General features: G+C 52.1%; 1 protein-coding gene across 5 annotated transcripts in view; it reads left to right on the top strand.

Annotated features, from left to right (window-relative positions):
- The window catches only part of LOC140424668 (alanine aminotransferase 2-like), a 195852-nt gene that overhangs the window by 50711 nt on the left and 118096 nt on the right, over window positions 1–27045 (top strand). For all 5 annotated transcript variants that reach the window (XM_072507929.1, XM_072507928.1, XM_072507930.1 and 2 more), the window contains 3 exons: window positions 7526–7615; window positions 8182–8290; window positions 18593–18726. In XM_072507929.1, the coding sequence (XP_072364030.1) occupies window positions 7526–7615; window positions 8182–8290; window positions 18593–18726 (333 nt within the window). The remainder of the gene's footprint in view (window positions 1–7525; window positions 7616–8181; window positions 8291–18592; window positions 18727–27045) is intronic.

Genomic DNA, 27045 nt, shown 5'->3' with positions numbered 1-27045 from the left:
CTCGGGCAGGGGCCATACTGGACCTGGTATTGGGGAATGATTCCGGCCAGGTGGTTGAAGTTTCAGTTGGTGATTACTTTGGGAATAGCGATCACAATTCCATAAGTTTTAGAATACTCATGGACAAAGTTCAGAGTGGTCCTACAGAAAGAGTGCTAAATTGGGGAAAGGCCAAGTATAACAAAATTCGGCAGGAGCTAGGGAATGTGGATTGGGAGCAACTCTTTTAGGGTAAATCCACATTTGAAATGTAGGAGTCTTTCAAGGAAAAGTTGATTAGAGTGCAGGACAGACATGTCCCTGAGAAAATGAGGGATTGAAATGGCAAGATTAGGGAACCATGGATGACGGGTGGAATTGTGAGACTAGCTAAGATGAAAAAGGAAGCATACATAAGATCCAGGCGACTTAAACTGATGAAGCTTTGGAGGAATATCGGGAAAGTAGGACAAATCTCAAACGCACAATAAAGAGGGCTAAAAGGGGTCATGAAATATCTTTGGCTAACAGGGTTAAGGAAAATCCCAAAGTCTTTTATTCATATGTAAGGAGCAAGAGGGTAACTAGAGAAAGGATTGGCCCACTCAAAGACAAAAGGGGGAATTTATGCATGGAGTCAGAGGAAATGGGTGAGATTCTTAATGAGTACTTTGCATCGGTATTCACCAAGGAGAGGGACATGATGGATGTTGAGGCTAGGGATGGATGTTTAAATACTGTAGGTCAAGTCGGCATATGGAAGGGGAAGTTTTGGGTATTCTAAAAGGCATTAAGGTGTCAAGTCCCCAGGTCCGGATGGGATCTATCCCAGGTTACTGAGGGAAGCGAGGGACGAAATAGCTAGGGCCTTAACAGATATCTTTGCAGCATCCTTGAGCACAGGTGAGGTCCTGGGGGACTGGAGAATTGCTAATGTTGCCCCTTTGTTTAAGAAGGGTAGCAGGGATAATCCAGGGAATTATAGACCTGTGAGCTTGACGTCAGTGGTAGGCAAACTGTTGGAGAAGATACTGAGGGACAGAATCTATTCACACTTGGAAGAAAATAGACTTATCAGTGATAGGCAGCATGGTTTTGTGCAGGGAAGGTCATGTCTTACAAACCTAATAGAATTCTTTGAGGAAGTGACAAAGTTAATTGATGAGGGAAGGGCTGTAGATGTCATATACATGGACTTCAGTAAGGCGTTTGATAAAGTTTCCCATGGCAGGTTGATGGAAAACGTGAAGTCGTATGGGGTTCAGGGTGTACTAGCTAGATGGATAAAGAACTGGCTGGGCAACAGGAGACAGAGAGTAGTGGTGGAAGGGAGTGTCTCAAAATGGAGAAAGATGACTAGTGGTGTTCCACAGGGATCCGTGCTGGGACCACTGTTGTTTGTGATAAACATAAATGATCTGGATGAAGGTATAGGTGGTCTGATTAGCAAGTTTGCAGATGACACTAAGATTGGTGGAGTTGCAGATAGCGAGGAGGATTGTCAAAGAATACAGCAAAATATAGAGAGATTGGAGAGTTGGGCAGAGAAATGGCAGATGGAGTTCAATCCAGGCAAATGTGAGGTGATGCATTTTGGAAGATCTAATTCAAGAGCGGACTATACGGTCAATAGAAGAGTCCTGGGGAAAATTGATGTACAGAGAGATCTGGGAGTTCAGGTCCATTGTACCCTGAAGGTGGCAACGCAGGTCGATAGAGTGGTCAAGAAGGCATACAGCATGCTTGCCTTCATCCAACGGGGTATTGAGTACAAGAGTCGGCAGGTCATGTTCCAGTTGTATAGGACTTTGGTTAGGCCACATTTGGAATACTGCGTGCAGTTCTGGTCGCCACATTACCAGAAGGATGTGGATGCTTTAGAGAGGGTGCAGAGGAGGTTCACCAGGATGTTGCCTGGTATGGACGGTGCTAGCTATGAAGAAAGGTTGAGTAGATTAGGATTGTTTTTGTTGGAAAGACGGAGGTTGAGGGGGGACCTGATTGAGGTCTACAAAATTATGAGAGGTATGGACAGGGTGGATAGCAACAAGCTTTTTCCGAGAGTGGGGGTGTCAATTACTAGGAGTCACGAGTTCAAGGTGAGAGGGGGACAGTTTAAGGGAGATGTGCGTGGAAAGTTTTTTACACAGAGGGTGGTGGGTGCCTGGAACGCTTTGCCAGCGGAGGTGGTAGAGGCCGGCACAATAGCGTCATTTAAGATGCATCTAGACAGATATATGAACGGGCGGGGAACAGAGGGAAGTCGATCCTTGGAAAATAGGTGACAGGTTTAGATAAAGGATCTGGATCGGCGCAGGCTGGGAGGGCCGAAGGGCCTGTTCCTGTGCTGTAATTTTCTTTGCTCTTTGTGGATTACGGGGTGAAAATGTGCAGATTTCATTGTCTAGGCAGCGCTGAGCCGTGTTTGGAAGGGGAGTGGGTGGGGGCAACTCCTTAAATACATATGCAATGTTCTGAATTTATGAGAAAATGCGCTCTGTTTACAAGAGGGCGGAACCTCCCAGAATACTTCGCCGCCCTCGATTTCGGCATAAAAGCAGATTCTCCGGCCAATCGGCAAACGCAATTTCAGTAATTGGCAGCAATGACCACATGCACAGTGCCCCAGGTTTAATAATAATAATCTTTATTGTCACAAGTAGGCTGACATTAACACCGCAATGACTTTACCGTGAAAACCCCCGAGTTGCCACATTCCGGCGCCTGTTCGGGTACACAGAGGGAGAATTCAGAATGTCCAAATTCACCCAACAGCACGTCTTTCGGGAATTGTGAGAGGAAACCTGAGCACCCGGAGGAAACCCACGCAGACATGGGGAGGACGTGCAGACTCCGCACAGACAGTGACCCAAGCCGGGAATCAAACCTGGGACCCTGGAGCTGTGAAGCAACAGTGCTAACCACTATGCAAAGATGGGCGGCACGGTAGCACAGTTGTTAGCGCTGCTGCCTCACAGCGCTAGGGACCCGGGTTCGATTCCCGGCTTGGGTCACGGTCTGTGCGGAGTCTGCACGTTCTCCCCGTGTCTGCGTGGGTTTCCTCCGGGTGCTCCGGTTTCCTCCCACAAGTCCCGAAAGACGTGCTGTTAGGTGAATTGGACATTCTGAATTCTCCCTCTGTGTGCCCGAACAGGCGCCGGAATGTGGCGACTAGGGAATTTTCACAGTAACTTCATTGCAGTGTAAATGTAAGCCTACTTGTGACACTAATAAAGATTATTATTAGTTTTGAAGGACAACCCCATTGGTACTGGAACTGGGAGGTGAGAGAGTGCCGTGTTTTATTCCCGGCCCGTGCAGAAGTGTTGCCGATCTCTGACGGGGGGGGAATGGCTGAGGCAACAACTATCCTCATTGCTGCCGGGTTGGTGGGTCAGAGGGTCGGCAGGGTTTTCCAGTCATGGTCATTGCCCAGTGGCCGGTGAGTTAGTCATTGCCAAGGAACCAGGGCACAAAGCTCACCCACTCGGGCTGTTTAGCACAGGGCTAAATCGCTGGCTTTGAAAGCAGACCAAGGCAGGCCAGCAGCACGGTTCAATTCCCGTACCAGCCTCCCCGAACAGGGGCCGGAATGTGGTGACTAGGGGCTTTTCACAGTAACTTCATTGAAAGCCTACTTGTGACAATAAGCGATTTTCATTTTTTTTCATTTCAAAGCGAATGGAATAGTAAAATACTGCGGTGTTGGAAATCAGAAATGAAAACAGAAAACGCTGGATTCACTCAGCGAGTCTGGCAGTGTCTGGGGGAGAGAAAAACGTTTCGAGCCCATATGACCCTTCAGAGCAGTAAATCGGGGCAAAGGGGGAATGGTAAAGAGTGGGAATGACAGAGGAGAGTGTGTGTACTAGCAGACAACCTTGAGTCCAGTTACCATTGGCTAGTCTGTGCGGACATGCCTTTCAATTTTTCTACCAAGTTGTATCTCTCTGCTCCCAGCCACTCACGCCTTGAAGGAGAGTCGTACAATTTTGAAACGTGAACTGTATTTCCTCTCGCCACAGGCCTGCTGAGGTTTTCCGGCATTTTCTGTTCTTCTTGCTCGGGATCTCCGCCCGGATTTCCACATCCCGGTCAGACTGGCCATCTCGACGTGGGGCGAAGTGAACAGAGTAAATGTTTAGCTGGTGGATATTTTAATATCTCGATATCCAAGTGATTTGTTTTGTTGTAGGTGTAACATAAGCGGCTTCCTTGTGGTGCACTTCAATATATATTTATTAAACTATTTACACTTCTATTACTCGGGTTTGACACTACTGCTAATCCTACTATAGCTACCCAGACTGGCTAACCAGTTGCTGCAATCCACGTGGTGGGTGTAACATTGAATCAACCCTGTGTCTGTTCTCACTGACTGTCTCCACTGGAAAGAGGCAGGTCATGTGTGTGGTGTCCTTTATATATGGGCTGCTGTAATGCCCCCCTGTGGTCGTGTCACCTCCTTGTGTATCGTGAATGTCCATTGGTCGTGTCCTATCTACCTGATCTATTGGTTGAGTGTGTGTGTGTGATGTTTCTGGTGCTCCCTCTAGTGTCTAGCTAGCCTACATGTATTTACAGTGATGCACATCACCACACCAAGTATTTTATTCAGCAGCTGATCAAAGAGGAACTGATAGACTGTTTGGTTCTGTGCTCCAATCCCGTTGTCAGTACACAGATAATCTCAACAAATTCCACTCAGGCTGAGAAATGTCAACTACCCCAGACAGACTCTGAAATTAGTCTCGCTCTCTGCAATTCTCAATGTTCCCTCATCTCTTTCCAGAACAGAGCGCAACTTCCCCACCCACACCATTCCTTCAACAAGGAGAATGAAACCTCTCCCTGGCTCTTGTCCCAACAGGAATGGTAAATCAGGGCAAAGTCACAGGTGGGTGGATGGGGCCCAGACAGCCCGAGTGTGGTTACCATCGGCAAATGAGACCCCCTTTCTCTGGCCTTTCAATTTTCCTCCCAAGTTGTGTGTCTCTACCCTCCCCCCACCCCCCCCCCCCCAAGCTTCCCCAACACACACATGCCCCTGTAAAAACTGAGGACCCCATTCCTAACCCTCTGCACCATTCCCAAACATACAATGGTTCCTAGACACCTGCCAGTACAATAGTTCCCGACACTTTATTCAGCTCCACCTTTGTTCACGATGTTGTTAAGATTCCTCGATCGCCTCTCAGGGCCGCCCCACCAGGAGTATTCTGTGCTTCTGTTACTGGCAAGTGGGATTAGGTGAGCCCTTTTTCGAGGAGGTCACAAAGATGATTGACACAGGTAGGGCAGTGGATGTTGTCTATATGGACTTCAGTAAGGCCTTTGACAAGGTCCCTCATGGTAGACTAGTACAAAAGGTGAAGTCGCACGGGATCAGGGGTGAACTGGCAAGGTGGATACAGAACTGGCTAGGCCATAGAAGGCAGGGAGTAGCAATGGAGGGATGCTTTTCTAATTGGAGGGCTGTGACCAGTGGTGTTCCACAGGGATCAGTGCTGGGACCTTTGCTCTTTGTAGTATATATAAATGATTTGGAGGAAAATGTAACTGGTCTGATTAGTAAGTTTGCGGACGACACAAAGGTTGGTGGAATTGCGGATAGCGATGAGGACTGTCAGAGGATACAGCAGGATTTAGATTGTTTGGAGACTTGGGCGGAGAGATGGCAGATGGAGTTTAATCCGGACAAATGTGAGGTAATGCATTTTGGAAGGGCTAATGCAGGTAGGGAATATACAGTGAATGGTAGAACCCTCAAGAGTATTGACAGTCAGAGAGATCTAGGTGTACAGGTCCACAGGTCACTGAAAGGGGCAACACAGGTGGAGAAGGTAGTCAATAAGGCATACGGCATGCTTGCCTTCATTGGCTGAGGCATTGAGTATACAAATTGGCAAGTCATGTTGCAGCTGTATAGAACCTTAGTTAGGCCACACTTGGAGTATAGTGTTCAATTCTGGTCCCCACACTACCAGAAGGATGTGGAGGCTTTAGAGAGGGTGCAGAAGAGATTTACCAGGATGTTGCCTGGTATGGAGCGCATTAGCTATGAGGAGCGGTTGAATAAACTCAGTTTGTTCTTGCTGGAAAGACGGAGGTTGAGGGGCGACCTGATAGAGGTCTACAAAATTATGAGGGGCATAGACAGAGTGGATAGTCAGAGGCTTTTCCCCAGGGTAGAGGGGTCAATTACTAGGGGGCATAGGTTTAAGGTGAGAGGGGCAAGGTTTAGAGTAGATGTACGAGGCAAGTTTTTTACACAGAGGGTAGTGTGTGCCTGGAACTCGCTACCGGAGGAGGTGGTGGAAGCAGGGACGATAGTGACATTTAAGGGGCATCTTGACAAATACATGAATAGGATGGGAATAGAGGGATACGGACCCAGGAAGTGTAGAAGATTGTAGTTTAGTCGGGCAGCATGGTCGGCACGGGCTTGGAGGGCCGAAGGGCCTGTTCCTGTGCTGTACTTTTATTTGTTCTTTGCTTTTTTTCAGTGCTGGCTTGATGGGATGCCCCTTGGTGGTGTGTGATCCTGTGATAGGCACCTCAGATCTCCATCCCTCCAACCCCAACTAAAGTTCCCCTTCTTCGTCGAGCTCTGTCTTAACAATATTCAAAGATGCTGCTTCCACTGCCCTTTGAGGACGAGAGTTCCAGAGAGTCACCCCCGAGAGAGAAAACATTCTCCTCATCTCTGTTGTAAATGAGACCCCTTCTTTTTAAACAGTGACCCCTCGTTCTAGATTCTCCCACAAGAGGAAACACCCTCTCCACACCCACCCTGTCAACACCCCTCAGGATCGGAAAGGTTTCGATCAAGTTGCCTCTCACTCTTCTAAACGCCAGTGGATACAAACCCAACCTCCCCAACCTCTCCTCATCAGAGAAGCCGCCCATTCCTGGTGTTAGTCCGGTAAACCTTCTCTGAACTGTTTCTGACACATTTCCATCCATGTCAATATGTTACCTCCCACCATCCCACCTTCCAATCGATCGGGACCTTCCCCCAATCTGGGGAATTTTGGAAATTTAAAACCAAGTCATCAACTATCTCATTAACCACTTCTCTTCAGACTCTGAGGTGTGGTCCATCAGGACTCCATTGATTAGTTGAGGCAGAGATTTTGCTGGAACTATGGAAACATTAGTTAGATCGCAACTTGAGCACCGTGTGACAGAAAGGGTGTGATTGGAGAGGGTGGGCTTGTTCGCCCTGACACAGAGGGAGGGGCGGGGAGATTAGATTGAGATGTACAGAATTGTGAGGGTTCTGGATAGCGTGGACGGGGATAACCTGTTCACTTTAGCAGAGAGGTCAGTGACTGGGGTGACCATTGATGTAAAGTGATTGGTGGAAAGATTAGAGGGGAGATGAGGGAAGATATTTTCACCCCGAGGGTTGTGAGGGTCTGGAACTTGCTGCCTGAGAGGCCAGTGGAGGCAGAAACACTCAACTCATTCAGAAGGTGTCTAGATATGGGCGTGAAGTGCGGTGCCCTGCACTCTCTCACTTTCTCTCTCACCTTCCCTCCAGGGTGTGGAAAAGCCCTTCACAGAGGTTATTAAAGCAAATATCGGAGATGCTCACGCCATGGGACAGAAACCAATCACCTTCATCCGACAGGTAAGGCACGTTTTATTGTGGGCGGGTGGCTAAGAGGCAAACGTTGCTGGTTTGGTCAATATTCAGGAGAGAATATTGACCAATGGCTGACCGATGTTTATTGTCCTGTCTATCCCGTGCTTCCCCTGACCTGGCATCGACTGATTCAAACCGTGTCTGCTCTGGCGGTGTTGGCAGGAGTTTTCTGTTCCTCGTGTCCACTGCTCTCACAGGCCCTGGTGTTAAAATCCAGACTTAACAGCCCAGAGGGAGTTTCCCGGTTTAAATTCAATTGGATATGCTCGCTTGGGACTTTAGCTGTCCTTCAAATCCTCTCCCTAGCTGGGTGGACTGGTCACCCCTGGTTCCATTGTGATCGGTCCCACCTGACCCAGGGAGTCACTTTCAGAGGCTTCTCTCCCCGCTCCGAAACCGTCACTTCCGGGGAGCCTCAAGGATCAATCCTCCTCCTATCCCCCGTCCACACGCTGCCCCTCAGTATTCCAAAATCCGCGGCATTCCCGTTTCTGCAACTACATGTTATTTCTGTCCTGGGTGACACATTTTTCGGCCCATCTGTCTCCCAGGTTCTCGCGATCTGCACATTCCCGAATCTCCTCTGCGATCACACCGTGCCTGAGGATGCCAAAACAAGAGCACAGAAACTCTTAGACGGATGTGGGGGCAAGTCTTTAGGTAAGATCAATTTTCAGTAACAGTCGAGCTGGAACAGCCAATTGTGCAAGTTAAAAGCCAGACATGAGAGAGCCTGAGTTTGAGAGCATTTTGTAAACTCCTGCTGCCACAGAATGCAGTTGACAAACCAGTTCGGTACAGCAGCATGATTATTAACAACACTTGTATAAAATACACTCGCCTGAGGACAGAGCTGACCTTTGCGCTGAAAATGCAAGCAGTGTGAAATTGAGAAATTATTTTATACTTCCCTACATAATAATAATAATCTTTATTGTCACAAGTGGGCTTACATTAACACTGCAATGAGGTTACTGTGAAAAGCCCCTAGTCGCCACTCTCCGGCGCCTGTTCGGGTACACTGAGGGAGAATTCAGAATGTCCAATTCACCTAACCTGCACGTCTTTGGACTGTGGGAGGAAACCGGAGCACCCGGAGGAAACCCACGCAGACACGGGGAGGATGTACAGACTCCGCACAGACAGTGACCCAAGCTGGGAATCGAACCTGGGACCCTGGCGCTGTGAAGCCACAGTGCTAACCACTGTGCTGCCGTGCCGCCCAGACATCACAATCTACCACTTTGTCTCCTTGTTCCCCTGTCTCTTCCCCATCACTCTCCAAACCTCACTCTGCTCACTTCCCTTTTTTCTCCTCTGCACCCGTTCAAAATCTCAATTTCCCTGCCACGACCAATTCCCCCTTTCCCCCACTTCCTGTTCACCCCCTCACTCTCCTCCTCTCTCTCGACCCCCCACCCCTCGTCACTTTCTCTATCAATCTCTCCCATCTCACCCCCCTTCCCCTTGTTTCCCCACCATCCCCATGTCGCCTTCTCTCCTGCCTCTCTTTCTCCCTTCACTCCTCTTTGCACATTTTTCAAATTTCCTTTTCCACCTGATGAATGAATTTGCAATTTGAGATGTGCTGGGTGGTGAGTGTCGCTTGAGAAAGCCCCCCCCCCCCCCCCCCCCCCCCCGCCCCCGTGCTGGAGTCTGGTGCTAGCTCATTGACAGAGAATGTTGGCTAATTTCCCAATAGCTCCATTATCGTTGTGTCAAGTGACCAGGTGAGATGGAGGCTGGTCTGGCCCCAGCCCCGATTCTCGTGTCTTGGAGAGGGCAGGACTGAGGGATATGGCTCAGCAACTGAGGGAGGTGTCAAATCGGGATTATTCCAGAGAGCAGAGAAGGTTAAGAGGAGATTTAAGAGAGGGGTTTGGGGTTTTTTTTAAACCAAGAAGGGCTTTTGATGAAGTAAATCGGGAGAAATTGTTTCCAGTGGCTACAGGGTTGATAACCAGAGGGACACAGATTGAAGAGAATCAGCAACAGAAGCAGAAATGAGATGAGAATTTTTGTTGACACGGGGGTTGTCATGGTCTGGAAGGCACTGCCTGATAGGACGGTGGAAAGGGATTCAATAATAACTTTCAAAGAGAGTTAGATAAATACTTTGAGGGGAAAAAGTTGATGCAATGATCAGTGTTCCCTAAACGCTCCCCCATTGATATCTGACCCACTTGGGTCAGCTCATTCCCCAGAACCAGGTCTAACAGGGCTTGGCCTCTCATTGAACTGGAAAGAAACTGACATCGAACGCACTCCAGGGATTCTCACCCCTCTTGTCTCTTTGGTCTATTCCGATCCCAGTCGATTTTTGGAGATTTGAAGATCCCCCGTTATAATTGCTCTCTGATTCTTGCTCCGCTCTGGAATTTCTTTCCAAATTTGTTTCTCTACATCTCTCCCGCTAGTTGGAGCTCTGTGTACTACACCATCAATCTTATTGTACCTTTCTCAATCCTTACCTGCAGCTAGAGAGATCCTGCTCCCTTTGCAACATACTCTTCAGTACTAGAACCCATCTTTACTCAATACTGCCACTCCTCCCCCTCCCTCTCCTTCCTTTCCTGTCTCCCTCCTAAACACCTAATAACTCGCTGTAGCCCCCTCAAAGTCCATCAAATCTCCTACTCCATTTCTCCAGCCACATGTTCAACTGTTCAATCTTCCGGTTTTTACGCTCACTTCGTAAATGGCACTAGGAGGCATCCTGGATTACCGCTTTTGAGGTTCTACTTTCAATTTCCTTCCTAACGCCTCAAAATCTGTTTTCAGGGCTTGATTCCTCTCCCTGCCCATGTCATTGGTCCCGACGTGGACCACAAGCTTTGGATGCTCACACTCCACCCCCCCCCCCCCCCCCCTCCAACAGAGTGATCGGCAGCCACTCTGTGACATCCATGACCTAGGCACCAGGAAGGCACCATATCACCCTGGTGTGACCTCTCCAAGAACAGAGCCGCCTCTCTGTTCCTCCGACTACCGAATCGGCTGCCACGATCGCACATCCAATCTCTCCCCCCCCCACTCCTGTGCAGCTCAATCACCTGTGGGGACACAACTTGGTTTTTGCCCAGTCCTCTGAGGAGACACTGCCCTCTGAGGGGCCACTGCCCTCTGAGGGGCCACTGCCCTCTGAGGGGTCACTGCCCTCTGAGGGGTCACTGCCCTCTGAGGGGTCACTGCCCTCTGAGGGGCCACTGCCCTCTGAGCAACCACTGCCCCTCTGAGGGGCCACTGCCCTCTGAGGGGCCACTGCCCTCTGAGGGGTCACTGCCCTCTGAGGGGTCACTGCCCTCTGAGGGGGTCACTGCCCTCTGAGGGGCCACTGCCCTCTGAGCAACCACTGCCCTCTGAGGGGCCACTGCCCTCTGAGGGGCCACTGCCCTCTGAGGGGCCACTGCCCTCTGAGGAGCCACTGCCCTCTGAGGGGTCACTGCCCTCTGAGGGGCCACTGCCCTCTGAGCAACCACTGCCCTCTGAGGGGCCACTGCCCTCTGAGGGGCCACTGCCCTCTGAGGGGCCACTGCCCTCTGAGGGGTCACTGCCCTCTGAGGGGCCACTGCCCTCTGAGCAACCACTGCCCTCTGAGGGGCCACTGCCCTCTGAGGAGCCACTGCCCTCTGAGGGGCCACTGCCCTCTGAGGGGCCACTGCCCTCTGAGCAACCACTGCCCTCTGAGGGGCCACTGCCCTCTGAGGAGCCACTGCCCTCTGAGCAACCACTGCCCTCTGAGGGGCCACTGCCCTCTGAGGAGCCACTGCCCTCTGAGCAACCACTGCCCTCTGAGGAGCCACTGCCCTCTGAGGGGCCACTGCCCTCTGAGGAGCCACTGCCCTCTGAGGGGCCACTGCCCTCTGAGCAACCACTGCCCTTTGCGGGGCCACTGCCCTCTGAGGGGCCACTGCCCTCTGAGCAACCACTGCCCTCTGAGCAACCACTGCCCTCTGAGGAGCCACTGCCCACTGAGGAGCCACTGCCCTCTGAGCAACCACTGCCCTCTGAGGAACCACTGCCCTTTGCGGGGCCACTGCCCTCTGAGGGGGCCACTGCCCTCTGAGGGGCCACTGCCCTCTGAGGAACCACTGCCCTTTGCGGGGCCACTGCCCTCTGAGGAACCACTGCCCTCTGAGGAGCCACTGCCCTCTGAGGAACACTGCCCTTTGCGGGGACACTGCCCTTTGCGGGGACACTGCCCTCTGAGGAACCACTGCCCTCTGAGGGGCCACTGCCCTCTGAGGAGCCACTGCCCTCTGAGGAGCCACTGCCCTCTGAGCAACCACTGCCCTCTGAGGGGCCACTGCCCTCTGAGGGGCCACTGCCCTCTGAGCAACCACTGCCCTCTGAGGAGCCACTGCCCTCTGAGGAGCCACTGCCCTCTGAGCAACCACTGCCCTTTGCGGGGCCACTGCCCTCTGAGGGGCCACTGCCCTCTGAGCAACCCACTGCCCTCTGAGGAGCCACTGCCCTCTGAGCAACCACTGCCCTCTGAGGGGCCACTGCCCTCTGAGGGGCCACTGCCCTCTGAGGAGCCACTGAGCAGCGATGCTGAGGAAGTTGTGGATAGCACATTCAGTGAGTTGGTCACACCGCAGATTAAAATTACTGAGGGAGATAGGGAAAGGGTGACCAACAGACAGAGGAAGAGTAGGAAGGCAGTGCAGGGATCCCCTGCGGTCATCTCCCTCCAAAACAGATTTACCGTTTTGGAAACTGTTGTGGAGATGGCTCATCAGGGGAAGGCGGGCAGCAGCCAGGTTCATGGCACCGTGGCTGGCTCTGCTGCGCAGCTGGGCAGGAAGAAGAATGGCAGGGCTATAGTGATAGGGGACTCAATTGTAAGGGGAATAGACAGGCGTTTCTGCGGACGCAAACGAGAATCCAGGTTGGTATGTTGCCTCCCTGGTGCAAGGGTCAAGGATGTCTCGGAGCGGCTGCAGGGCATTCTGGAGGGGGAGGGTGAACAGCCAGCTGTCGTGGTGCATATAGGCATCAACGATATAGGTAAAAAACGGATGAGGTCCTACAAGCTGAATTTAGGGAGTTAGGAGTTAAATTAAAAAGTAGGGACCTCAAAGGTAGTAATCTCAGGATTGCTACCAGTGCCACGTGATAGTCAGAGTAGGAATGACAGGATAGCTAGGATGAATACGTGGCTTGAGAGATGGTGCAAGATGGAGGGTTTCAAATTCCTGGGACATTGGGACCGGTTCTGGGGGAGGTGGGACCTGTACAAATCGGACGGTCTGCATCTGGGTGGGACCGAACCAATGTTCTCGGGGGGGGTGTTTGCTAGTGCAGTTGGGGAGGGTTTAAACTAATGTGGCAGGGGGGATGGGAACCGATGTAGGAAGTCAGTGGGGACAGAAACAAAAGGCAGGAAGGGAGAGTGTGTAAAGCATGACCAGAGAAAGCAGGGCAGAGAGCAAGGAAGGTCTACATTAAACTGCATTTATTTCAATGCAAGGGGCCTGACAGGCAAAGCGGATGAACTCAGGGCATGGGCGGGCACATGGGACTGGGATATTATAGCTATGACTGAAACATGGCTAAGGGAGGGGCAGGACTGGCAGCTCAATGTTCCGGGGTACAGGTGCTATAGAAAGGATAGAACAGGAGGTAAGAGAGGAGGGGGAGTGGCGTTTTTGATTAGGGAGAACATCACGGCAGTACTTAGAGGGGATATATCCGAGGGTTCGCCCACTGAGTCTATATGGGTGGAACTGAAAAATAAGAAGGGAGAGATCACCTTGGTAGGACTGTACTACAGGCCCCCAAATAGTCAGCGGGAAATTGAGGAGCAAATATGTAAGGAGATTACAGATAGCTGCAAGAATAATAGGGTGGTAGTAGTAGGGGACTTTAACTTTCCCAACATTGACTGGGACAGCCATAGCATTAGGGGCTTGGATGGAGGGAAATTTGTTGAGTATATTCAGGAGGAATTTCTCATTCAGTATGTGGATGGACCGACTAGAGAGGGGGCAAAACTTGACCTTGTCTTGGGAAATAAGGAAGGGCAAGTGACAGAAGTGTCAGTGAGGGATCACTTTGGGACAAGTGACCATAATTCCATTAGTTTTAAGATAGCTATGGAGAATGATAGGTCTGGCCCAAGAGTTAAAATTCTTAATTGGGGCAAGGCCAATTTTGATGGTATCAGACAGGAACTTGCAGAGGTAGATTGGGAGAGACTATTGGCAGGCAAAGGGACGGCTGGTAAATGGGAGGCTTTTAAAAATGTGTTAACCAGGGTGCAGGGTAAGCACATTCCCTTTAGAGTGAAGGGCAAGGCTGGTAGAAGTAGGGAACCCTGGATGACTCGAGATATTGAGACTCTGGTCAAAAAGAAAAAGGAGGCATATGACGTACATAAGCAACTGGGATCAAGTGGATCCCTTGAAGAGTATAGAGATTGTCGAAATAGAGTTAAGAGGGAAATCAGGAGGGCAAAAAGGGGACATGAAATTGCTTTGGCAAATAATGCAAGGGAGAATCCAAAGAGATTCTACAGATACATAAAGGGGAAAAGAGTAACTAGGGACAGAGTAGGGCCTCTTAAGGATCAACAAGGACATCTGTGTGCAGAGCCACAAGAGTTGGGTGAGATCCTGAATGAATATTTCTCATCGGTATTCACGGTGGAGAAAGGCATGGATGTTAGGAAACTAAGGGAAATAAATAGTGATGTCTTGAGAAGTGTGCATATTACAGAGGAGGAGGTGCTGGAAGTCTTAAAGCGCATCAAGGTAGATAAATCCCCGGGACCTGATGAAATGTATCCCAGGATGTTGTGGGAGGCTAGGGAGGAAATTGCGGGTCCCCTAACCGAGATATTTGAATCATCGGCAGCCACAGGTGAGGTGCCTGAAGATTGGAGAGTGGCGAATGTTGTGCCCTTGTTTAAGAAGGGCAGCAGGGAAAAGCCTGGGAACTACAGACCGGTGAGCCTAACGTCTGTAGTAGGTAAGTTGCTAGAAGGTATTCTGAGAGACAGGATCTACAAGCATTTAGAGAGGCAAGGACTGATTCGGGGCAGTCAGCATGGCTTTGTGCGTGGAAAATCATGTCTCACAAATTTGATTGAGTTTTTTGAGGGAGTGACCAAGAAGGTAGATGAGGGCAGTGCAGTAGACGCTGTCTACATGGACTTTAGCAAAGCCTTTGACAAGGTACCGCATGGTAGGTTGTTGCAGAAGGTTAAAGCTCACGGGATCCAGGGTGAGGTTGCCAATTGGATTCAAAATTGGCTGGACGACAGAAGGCAGAGGGTGGTTGTAGAGGGTTGTTTTTCAAACTGGAGGCCTGTGACCAGAGGTGTGCCTCAGGGATCGGTGCTGGGTCCACTGTTATTTGTGATTTATATTAATGATTTGGATGAGAATTTAGGAGGCATGGTTAGTAAGTTTGCAGATGACACCAAGATTGGTGGCACAGTGGATAGTGAAGAAGGTTATCTAGGATTGCAACGGGATCTTGATCAATTAGGCCAGTGGGCCGACGAATGGCAGATGGAGTTTAATTTAGATAAATGTGAGGTGATGCATTTTGGCAGATCGAATCAGGCCAGGACCTATTCAGTTAATGGTATGGCGTTGGGGAGAGTTATAGAACAAAGAGATCTAGGAGTACAGGTTCATAGCTCCTTGAAGGTGGAGTCGCAGGTGGACAGGGTGGTGAAGAAGGCATTCGGCATGCTTGGTTTCATTGGTCGGAACATTGAATACAGGAGTTGGGACGTCTTGTTGAAGTTGTACAAGACATTGGTACGGCCACACTTGGAATACTGTGTGCAGTTCTGGTCACCCTATAATAGAAAGGATATTATTAAACTGGAAAGAGTGCAGAAAAGATTTACTAGGATGTTGCCGGGACTTGATGGTTTGAGTTATAAGGAGAGGCTGGATAGACTGGGACTTTTTTCCCTGGAGCGTAGGAGGCTTAGGGGTGATCTTATAGAGGTCTATAAAATAATGAGGGGCATAGATAAGGTAGATAGTCAACATCTTTTCCCAAAGGTAGGGGAGTCTAAAACTAGAGGGCATAGGTTTAAGGTGAGAGGGGAGAGATTCAGAAGGGCCCAGAGGGGCAATTTCTTCACTCAGAGGGTCGTGAGTGTCTGGAATGGGCTGCCAGAGGTAGTAGTAGAGGCGGGTACAATTGTGTCTTTTAAAAAGCATTTAGATAGTTACATGGGTAAGATGGGTATAGAGGGTTATGGGCCAAGTGCGGGCAACTGGGACTAGCTTAATGGTAAAAACTGGGCGGCATGGACTGGTTGGGCCGAAGGGCCTGTTTCCATGCTGTAAACTTCTATGATTCTATGATTCTATGAGCCACTGCCCTCTGAGCAACCACTGCCCTCTGAGCAACCACTGCCCTCTGAGGGGTCACTGCCCTCTGAGGGGCCACTGCCCTCTGAGCAACCACTGCCCTCTGAGCAACCACTGCCCTCTGAGCAACCACTGCCCTCTGAGCAACCACTGCCCTCTGAGCAACCACTGCCCTCTTTGGGGCTACTGCCCTCTGAGGAGCCACTGCCCTCTGAGGGGCCACTGCCCTCTGAGGAACCACTGCCCTCTGAGCAACCACTGCCCTCTGAGGGGCCACTGCCCTCTGAGGAACCACTGCCCTCTGAGGAACCCCTGCCCTCTGAGCAACCACTGCCCTCTTTGGGGCTACTGCCCTCTGAGGAACCCCAGCCCCCTGAGGGGCCACTGCCCTCTGAGCAACCACTGCCCTCTGAGGAGCCACTGCCCTTTGAGGGGCCACTGCCCTCTGAGGAGCCACTGCCCTCTGAGGGGCCACTGCCCTCTGAGGGGCCACTGCCCTCTGAGCAACCACTGCCCTCTGAGGAGCCATTGCCCTCTGAGGGGTCACTGCCCTCTGAGGAACCACTGCCCTCTGAGGAGCCACTGCCCTCTGAGGAACCACTGCCCTCTGAGGAGCCACTGCCCTCTGAGGAGCCACTGCCCTCTGAGGGGGCCACGACCTCTGAGGAACCACTGCCCTCTGAGGAGCCACTGCCCTCTGAGGGGTCACTGCCCTCTGAGGGGTCACTGCCCTCTGAGGGGCCACTGCCCTCTGAGGGGTCACTGCCTTCTGAGGAACCACTGCCCTCTGAGGGGTCACTGCCCTCTGAGGGGTCACTGCCCTCTGAGGAGCCACTCCCCTCTGAGGAATCACTGCCCTCTGAGGAACCACTGCCCTCTGAGGAACCACTGCCCTCTGAGGGGTCACTGCCCTCTGAGGGGTCACTGCCCTCTGAGGGGTCACTGCCCTCTGAGGGGCCACTGCCCTCTGAGGGGTCACTGCCTTCTGAGGAACCACTGCCCTCTGAGGGGTCACTGCCCTCTGAGGGGCCACTGTCCTCACAGTGGTTCGAGAGTGCGGCATCGTTGGAGGATCCCCAAACGACCTGACTGTTACCCTTTGATACTCTGGCTGTTACCCATTCCCTCTCTGATTGTGTATTGAGCTGCTGTGTGAGCACCTCGCTATACGTGCTGTCCAGGTAATCCTCGGCCCTGTGGATAGTGATTCCAGCCGCAGCCCAAATTCTGCATCCCGGGGTTCTGATGACACTTCCTGCAGATCGAGTCATTCAGGGCACTTTGTGCCTACTTGACTTCCCACATCCCGCAGGATGCAGATTGCACATTTCCGATCTGCACTGATAGACTGTTGGCACTCCTTCCGAGTGATGACTTTTTGAGGAACATGAGGTGAAATGAGAATTTCCTTCTGGAGATCCCTGCCCGAAGACGGGTCCAACCCGCAGTCCTGTGATATCCATCATGTGTAGAAAAAGTAGACAAGTCCCAAATCCATCCCAGCCGGAATGGGGATGGTTCCCCGTGCTGTTGGGACCAACCTCACCCACAACAGCCACAAAACCAACTGAGCAAGGCGGTCCCTCAAGCGGTTTTGCGTTTCTGTGACAACATACACCCACCTAGAGCTATGGGAGAGGTTCCAACATTCTTTGCAACACACAACTGGCGACGACTCACTCTTCCCGCACACCACTGGTGTGCATTGACACAACCTGCAGGTTGATAGACAACCTGTGTTATAACCTGTGACCTTCCGCAGTCACCATGGGCGCGACTCAAACCTGGAGCAGATTGCACAAGGCTCCAAGACGGGGATGTTCCCAACTGTGTCACAAAGACACCCTCAGAGGTGAGAAAGTTTACAAGAGCTGAATAATCAGAAAATAGTGGGTGGGATTCTCCGAGCCTCCACTCTGAAATCGGGATCGGCGCGGGGGCGGAGAATGAGCGCCGACGTCGAAATCCGGCGCGACACCGCTCCGGTGTCCGGAGAATGGCCGCGGATCGCGCCCCGGGCGGTCTGCAGGGCGCGGGTTGACAGAGGCCCCCCGTGGCGATTCTGCAATGGTCCCCGACGCCGTTATTCTAACCACGTTTTGCCTGTCGGGAACGGCCGGGGGCGGCTGCGAACTCAGTTCGCGGCTGCCCTGCTGGGGGGGGGGGGGGGGGGGGGGGGGGGGAGGATCCTACGCCAGGGGGCGTCTCACGGACGGCCAGGCTAGCGATCGGCCGGCACCGATCGGCCGGCGTGCGCGATCTCGGAGGGACCGACATTACTGGTGCTGCTCCGCGGTGTGAGTCTGCCGTGACCTATGGAGCTGCCACCGTGCGCAAAGGCGGGCGCCCGACCGGAAGCGCGGGGCCCCCTATCGACAGCCAGAGCTACGACAAGCACTCCGGGGCCTTGCTAGGAAAGTCCAGCGTGAAACGCCCGCATTGTGATGCTGGAGTGGGGACATAGCCCCATTATTGGAGAATCCCAGCGTTCCAGTTCTTCCATGGCATCAATCCAGGGATGGGGACGGTTCTGGGAATAGCTGCAGCTAGCTACTCTTGCTGAACTTTGGCTGTTGGGTTGACCTCACTCCACATTCACACTGGAATCAATATCTTCATCCAGGGGCCTACACTGCCAGCCAAGGACTGGAGGTTGTTCGGAAGCATGTGGCCAGATACATAGAGACGCGGGATGGAGGCATTCCCTCAGACCCAGACAACATCTTCCTCGCAACTGGAGCCAGTGATGCAATTCTGGTGAGTGCCACTCCCTTTAATCAAACTGTCCGGCTGGGACCGCGGGATCTCACACAGCTTTCCATCCATTGAAAAGTATCGGCACTGTTGTAATTCAGCAAATGTGGCAGCCAATCGATGCATAACAAGATCCCACACGGGAGGGTTTAAACTAGTATGGCAGGGGGGTGGGCACGGGAGCAATAGGTCAGAAGGTGAGAGCATTGAGGGAGAACTAGGGAATAGGGACAGTGTGGCTCTGAGGCAGAGCAGACAGGGAGAAGTTGCTGAACACAGCGGGTCTGGTGGCCTGAAGTGCATATGTTTTAATGCAAAAAGTATTACGGGTAAGGCAGATGAACTTAGAGCTTGGATTAGTACTTGGAACTATGATGTTGTTGCCATTATTGAGACCTGGTTGAGGGAAGGGCAGGATTGGCAGCTAAACGTTCCAGGAGTTAGGTGTTTCAGGCGGGATAGAGGGGGATGTAAAAGGGGAGGCGGAGTTGCACTACTGGTTAGGGAGAATATCACAGCTGTACTGCGGGAGGACACCTCAGAGGGCAGTGAGGCTATATGGGTAGAGATCAGGATTAAGAAGGGTGCAGTCACAATGTTGGGGGTATACTACAGGCCTCCCAACAGCCAGCGGGAGATAGAGGAGCAGATAGGTAGACAGATTTTGGAAAGGAGTAAAAACAACAGGGTTGTGGTGATGGGAGACTTCAACTTCCCCAATATTGACTGGGACTCACTTAGTGCCAGGGGCTTAGACCGGGGGGGAGTTTGTAAGGAGCATCCAGGAGGGCTTCTTAAAACAATATGTAGACAGTCCCAACTAGGGAAGGGACGGTACTGGACCTGGTATTGGGGAATGAGCCCAGCCAGGTGGTAGATGTTTCAGTAGGGGAGCATTTCGGGAACAGTGACCACAATTCAGTAAATTTTAAAGTGCTGGTGGACAAGGATAAGAGTGGTCCTAGGATGAATGTGCTAAATTGGGGGAAGGCTAATTATAACAATATTAGGCAGGAACTGAATTGGGGGCGGATGTTTGAGGGCAAATCAACATCTGACATGTGGGAGGCTTTCAAGTGTCAGTTGAAAGGAATTCAGGACCGGCATGTTCCTGTGAGGAAGAAGGATAAATACGGCAATTCTCGGGAACCTTGGATAACGAGAGATATTGTAGGCCTCGTCAAAAAGAAAAAGGAGGCATTTGTCACGGCTAAAAGGCTGGGAACAGACGAAGCCTGCGTGGAAGATAAGGAAAGTAGGAAGGAACTTAAGCAAGGAGTCAGGAGGGCTAGAAGGGGGTCACGAAAAGTCATTGGCAAATAGGGTTAAGGAAAATCCCAAGGCTTTTTACACGTACATAAAAAGCAAGAGGGTAGCCAGGGAAAGGGTTGGCCCACTGAAGGATAGGCAAGGGAATCTATGTGTGGAGCCAGAGGAAATGGGCGAGGTACTAAATGAATACTTTGCATCAGTATTCACCAAAGAGAAGAAATTGGTAGATGTTGAGTCTGGAGAAGGGGGTGTAGATAGCCTGGGTCACATTGAGATCCAAAAAGACGAGGTGTTGGGTGTCTTAAAAAATATTAAGGTAGATAAGTCCCCAGGGCCTGATGGGATCTACCCCAGAATACTGAAGGAGGCTGGAGAGGAAATTGCTGAGGCCTTGATAGAAATCTTTGGATCCTCACTGTCTTCAGGGGATGTCCCGGAGGACTGGAGAATAGCCAATGTTGTTCCTCTGTTTAAGAAGGGTAGCAAGGATAATCTAGGCAACTACAGGCCGGTGAGCCTTACTTCAGTGGTAGGGAAATTACTGGAGAGAATTTTTCAAGACAGGATCTACTCCCAAATGGACGTATTAGTGAGAGGCAGCATGGTTTTGTAAAGGGGAGGTCGTGTCTCACTAACTTGATAGAGTTTTTCGAGGAGGTCACTAAGATGATTGATGCAGGTAGGGCAGTGGATATTGTCTATATGGACTTCAGTAAGGCCTTTGACAAGGTCCCTCATGGTAGACTAGTACAAAAGGTGAAGTCACACGGGATCAGGGGTGAGCTGGCAAGGTGGATACAGAACTGGCTAGGTCATAGAAGGCAGAGAGTACCAATGGAAGGATGCTTTTCTAATTGGAGGGCTGTGACCAGTGGTGTTCCACAGGGATCAGTGCTGGGACCTTTGCTGTTTGGAGTATATATAAATGATTTGGAGGAAAATATATATAAATGATTTGGAGGAAAATGTAACTGGTCTGATTAGTAAGTTTGCAGACGACACAAAGGTTGGTGGAATTGCGGATAGCGATGAGGACTGTCTGAGGATACAGCAGGATTTAGATTGTTTGGAGGCTTGGGCGGAGAGATGGCAGATGGAGTTTAATCTGGACAAATGTGAGGTAATGCATTTTGGGTGGTCTAATGCAGGTAGGGAATATACAGTGAATGGTAGAATCCTCAAGAGTATTGACAGTCAGAGAGATCTAGGTGTACAGGTCCACAGGTCATTGAAAGGGGCAACACAGGTGGAGAAGGTAGTCAAGAAGGCATAAGGCATGCTTGCCTTCATTGGCCGGGGCATTGAGTATAAGAATTGGCAAGTCATGTTGCAGCTGTATAGAACCTTAGTTAGGCCACACTTGGAGTATAGTGTTCAATTCTGGTCTCCACACTACCAGAAGGATGTGGAGGCTTTAGAGAGGGTGCAGAAGAGATTTACCAGAATGTTGCCTGGTATGGAGGGCATTAGCTATGAGGAGCGGTTGAATAAACTCGGTTTGTTCTCACTGGAACGAAGGGGGTTGAGGGGCGACCTGATAGAGGTCTACAAAATTAGGAGGGGCATAGACAGAGTGGATAGTCAGAGGCTTTTCCCCGGGGTAGAGGGGTCAATTACTAGGGGGCATAGGTTTAAGGTGAGAGGGGCAAGGTTTAGAGTAGATGTACGAGGCAAGTTTTATACACAGAGTGTAGTGGGTGCCTGGAATACGCTGTCGGAGGAGGTGGTGGAAGCAGGGACGATAGTGACATTTAAGGGGCATCTTGACAAATACATGAATAGGATGGGAATAGAGGGATACGGACCCAGGAATTGTAGAAGATTGTAGTTTAGTCGGGCAGCATGGTCGGCACGGACTTGGAGGGCCGAAGGGCCTGTTCCTGTGCTGTACTTTTCTTTGTTCTTTTTTCTTGCGGCACTCCCTCAGTACTGACCCGCTGACAGTGCAGCACTCCCTCAGTACTGATCCTCTGACAGTGCAGCACTCCCTCAGTTCTGACCCTCTGACAGTGCAACACTCCCTCAGTACCGACCCTCTGACAGTGCGGCACTCCCTCAGTACTGACCCTCTGACAGTGCGGCACTCCCTCAGTACTGACCCTCTGACAGTGCAGCACTCCCTCAGTACTGACCCTCTGATAGTGCAGCACTCCCTCAGGACTGACCCTCTGACAGTGCGGCACTCCCTCAGTACTGACCCTCTGACAGTGCGGCACTCCCTCAGTACTGACCCTCTGACAGTGCGGCACTCCCTCAGTACTGACCCTCTGACAGTGCAGCACTCCCTCAGTACTGACCCTCTGATAGTGCAGCACTCCCTCAGGACTGACCCTCTGACAGTGCGGCACTCCCTCAGTACTGACCCTGTGACAGTGCAGCACTCCCTCAGTACTGACCCTCTGACAGTGCAGCACTCCCTCAGTACTGACACTCTGACAGTGCAGCACTCCCTCAGTACTGACCCTCTGACTGTGCGGCACTCCCTCAGTACTGACCCTCTGACAGTGCAGCACTCCCTCAGTACTGACCCTCTGACAGTGCGGCACTCCCTCAGTACTGACCCTCTGACAGTGCAGCACTCCCTCAGTACTGACTCTCTGACAGTGCAGCACTCCCTCAGTACTGACCCTCTGACAGTGCGGCACTCGCTCAGTACTGACCCTCTGACAGTGCGGCACTCCCTCAGTACTGACCCTCTGACAGTGCAGCACCCCCTCAGTACTGACCCTCTGACAGTGCAGCGCTCCCTCAGTACTGACCCTCTGACAGTGCGGCACTCCCTCAGTACTGACTCTCTGACAGTGCAGCACTCCCTCAGTACTGACCCTCTGACAGTGCAGCACTCACTCAGTACTGACCCTCTGACCGTGCAGCACTCCCTCAGTCCTGACCCTCTGACTGTGCAGTACTCCCTCAGTACTGACCCTCTGACAGTGCAGCGCTCCCTCAGTACTGACCCTCTGACAGTGCAGCACTCCCTCAGTACTGACCCTCTGACAGTGCGGCACTCCCTCAGTACTGACCCTCTGACAGTGCGGCACTCCCTCAGTACTGACCCTCTGACAGTGCAGCACTCCCTCAGTACTGACCCTCTGACAGTGCGGCACTCCCTCAGTACTGACCCTCTGACAGTGCAGCACTCCCTCAGTACTGACCCTCTGACAGTGCGGCACTCCCTCAGTACTGACCCTCTGACAGTGCGGCACTCCCTCAGTACTGACCCTCTGACAGTGCAGCACTCCCTCAGTACTGACCCTCTGTGTACTGACCCTCTGACACTGCAGCACTCCCTCAGTACTGACCCTCTGACAGTGCAGCAGTCCCTCAGTACTGACCCTCTGACACTACAGCGCTCCCTCAGTACTGACCCTCTGACAATGCGGCACTCCCTCAGTACTGACCCTCTGACAGTGCGGCACTCCCTCAGTACTGACCCTCTGACAGTGCAGAACTCCCTCAGTACTGACCCTCTGACACTGCAGCGCTCCCTCAGTACTGACCCTCTGACAGTGCGGCACTCCCTCAGTACTGACCCTCTGACTGTGCGGCACTCCCTCAGTACTGACCCTCTGACAGTGCAGCGCTCCCTCAGTACTGACCCTCTGACAGTGCGGCACTCCCTCAGTACAGACCCTCTGACAGTGCAGCACTCCCTCAGTACTGACCCTCTGACAGTGCAGCACTCCCTCAGTACTGACCCTCTGACAGTGCGGCACTCCCTCAGTACAGACCCTCTGACAGTGCAGAACTCCCTCAGTACTGACCCTCTGACAGTGCAGCACTCCCTCAGTACTGACCCTCTGACAGTGCAGCACTCCCTCAGTACTGACCCTCTGACAGTGCAGCACTCCCTCAGTACTGACCCTCTGACAGTGCGGCACTCCCTCAGTACTGACCCTCTGACAGTGCAGCACTCCCTCAGTACTGACCCTCTGACAGTGCAGCACTCCCTCAGTACTGAACCTCTGACAGTGCAGCACTCCCTCAGTACTGAACCTCTGACAGTGCAGCACTCCCTCAGTACTGACCCTCTGACAGTGCGGCACTCCCTCAGTACTGACCCTCTGACAGTGCGGCACTCCCTCAGTACTGACCCTCTGACAGTGCAGCGCTCCCTCAGTACTGACCCTCTGACAGTGCTGCTCTCCCTCAGTACCTACCCTCTGACAGTGCGACACTCCCTCAGTACTGACCCTCTGACAGTGCGGCACTCCCTCAGTACTGACCCTCTGACAGTGCAGCACTGCCTCAGTACTGACCCTCTGACAGTGCAGCACGTACCCTGACGTGAGTTGTGCCCTGATCTAACAGAATAGTGAAAAGGGAATATTGTCCACAAGTGATGTTTGTTGAGGCAGTGTGACATTGGACTGAGCTCACGGACGGTTACTCAGTGAGCCACTGGAGGGAATGCTCCATGTTTATGTCATTATGGAACTTTCCAGAATTATTGTGAAATATTTTATCGTCTCCTGCGGTACTCTGCACACAGAACTGCCGTGTGAAAGGCCTGTGCGATGCGAGGGACGATGTGTATTTGTTGGTATAGTGATTGTGGCCCCCATTGTTGCCTGGAACAAATTACACAATCCACCCTCCAAAGCTGCCAGTCAGTTTGGGCAAGATGCCAGCAAGAGTTGGGCAAGAAGTAAGCAGCCGGATTCAATTACCTCTTTCAATCTGCCACTAAATCTTGATTATTGTCACAAGTCGGCTTACATAAATACCGCAATGAAGTTACTGTGAAAAGCCCCTAGTCGCCACACTCCGGCACCTGTTCGGGTACACAGAGGGAGAACTCAGAATGTCCAATTCACCTAACAGCACGTCTTTCGGGAATTGTGGGCGGAAACCGGAGCACCCGGAGGAAAACCACGCAGACACGGGGAGGATGTGCAGACTCCGCACAGACAGCGACCCAAGCCGGGAATCGAACCTGGGACCCTGGCGCGGTGAAGCAACAGTGCTAACCACTGTGCTGCTGTGTTAATCCCATGCTGTTATTGCAGTTACTTCGCGTAAAGTGAGTCACATGGTGAGCAGGGATCACGGTGAGCAGGAATCAGGGGCAGCAAGGATCACGGTGAGCAGCATTCAGGGTGAGCAGGAATCCGGGTGATCTGGAATCAGGGGGAGCAGGGATCACGGTGCGCATGGATCCTGGTGAGCTGGAAACAGGGTCAGCAGGGATCACGGTGAGCAGGGATCACGGTGAGCAGGAATCAGAGTGAGCAGGAATCAGACTGAGCAGGGATCAGGGTGAGCAGGGATCAGGGTGAGCAGGGATCAAGGTGAGCAGGGATCAAGGTGAGCAGGGATCACAGTGAGCAGGGATCACGGTGAGCAGGAATTTGGGTGAGCAGGGATCACAATGAACAGGGATCAGGGTGAGCAGAGATAACGGTGAGCAGGAATCACGGTGAGCAGGGCTCAGGGTGATCAGGGTGAGCAGGACACATGGTGAGCAGGGATCACGGTGAGCAGGAATCATGGTGAGCAGGGATCACAGTGAGCAGGATTCAATGTGAACAGGGATCACGGTGAGCAGGAATCAAGGGCAGCAAGGATCTGAGCAGCATTCAGGGTGAGCAGGAATCCGGGTGAGCTGGAATCAGGGGGAGCAGGGATCACGGTGCGCATGGATTCTGGTGAGCTGGAAACAGGGTCAGCAGGGATCACGGTGAGCAGGAATCAGAGTGAGCAGGAACCAGAGTGAGCAGGGATCAGGGTGAGCATGGATCAGGGTGAGCAGGGATCAAGGTGAGCAGGGATCAAGGTGAGCAGGGATCACAGTGAGCAGGGATCACGGTGAGCAGGAATTTGGGTGAGCCGGGATCACAATGAACAGGGATCAGGGTGAGCAGAGATAACGGTGAGCAGGAATCACGGTGAGCAGGGCTCAGGGTGATCAGGGATCAGGGTGAGCAGGACACATGGTGAGCAGGGATCACGGTGAGCAGGAATCATGGTGAGCAGGGATCACAGTGAGCAGGGATCACAGAGCAGGGATCAGGGTGAGCAGTAATCATGGTGAGCAGGGATCACGGTGAGCAGGATTCAGGGTGAGCAGGGATCACGGTGAGCAGGAATCAGTGCGAGCTGGAATCAGGGTGAGCTGGAATCAGGGGCTGCAGGGATCACTGTGAGCAGGATTCGGAGTGAGCAGGGATCCTGGTGAGCTGGAATCAGGGTGAGCATGGATCACGGTGAGCAGGGATCACAGTGAGCAGGGATCACAGTGAGCAGGGATCACGGTGAGCAGGAATCAGGGTGAGCAGGGATCACAGTGAGCAGGGATCAGGGTGAGCAGAGATCACGGTGAGCAGGAATCACGGTGAGCAGGGCTCAGGGGGAGTAGGGATCAAGGGGAGCAGGAATCAGGGTGAGCTTGAAACAGGGTCAGCAGGGATCACGGTGAGCAGGGATCACGGTGAACAGGAATCAGAGTGAGCAGGAATCAGACTGAGCAGGGATCACAGTGAGCAGGGATCACGGTGAGCACGAATTTGGGTGAGCAGGGATCACAATGAACAGGGATCAGGGTGAGCAGAGATAACGGTGAGCAGGAATCACGGTGAGCAGGGCTCAGGGTGATCAGTGATCAGGGTGAGCAGGACACATGGTGAGCAGGGATCACGGTGAGCAGGAATCATGGTCAGCAGGGATCACAGTGAGCAGGGATCAGGGTGAGCAGGGATCACAGAGCAGGGATCAGGGTGAGCAGTAATCATGGTGAGCAGGGATCACGGTGAGCAGGATTCAGGGTGAGCAGGGATCACGGTGAGCAGGAATCAGTGTGAGTTGGAATCAGGGTGAGCTGGAATCAGGGGCTGCAGGGATCACTGTGAGCAGGATTCGGGGTGAGCAGGGATCTTGGTGAGCTGGAATCAGGGTGAGCATGGATCACAGTGAGCAGGGATCACGGTGAGCAGGGATCACGGTGAGCAGGAATCAGGGTGAGCAGGGATCACATTGAGCAGGGATCAGGGTGAGCAGAGATCACGTTGAGCAGGAATCACGGTGAGCAGGGCTCAGGGGGAGTAGGGATCA

The sequence above is a fragment of the Scyliorhinus torazame genome, chromosome 6 (genome assembly GCF_047496885.1).
Source record: "Scyliorhinus torazame isolate Kashiwa2021f chromosome 6, sScyTor2.1, whole genome shotgun sequence".
Classification (NCBI taxonomy): domain Eukaryota; kingdom Metazoa; phylum Chordata; class Chondrichthyes; order Carcharhiniformes; family Scyliorhinidae; genus Scyliorhinus; species Scyliorhinus torazame.
The sequence above is the reverse complement of the archived record's forward strand: the minus strand, read 5'-3'. Positions and strand labels throughout refer to the sequence as shown.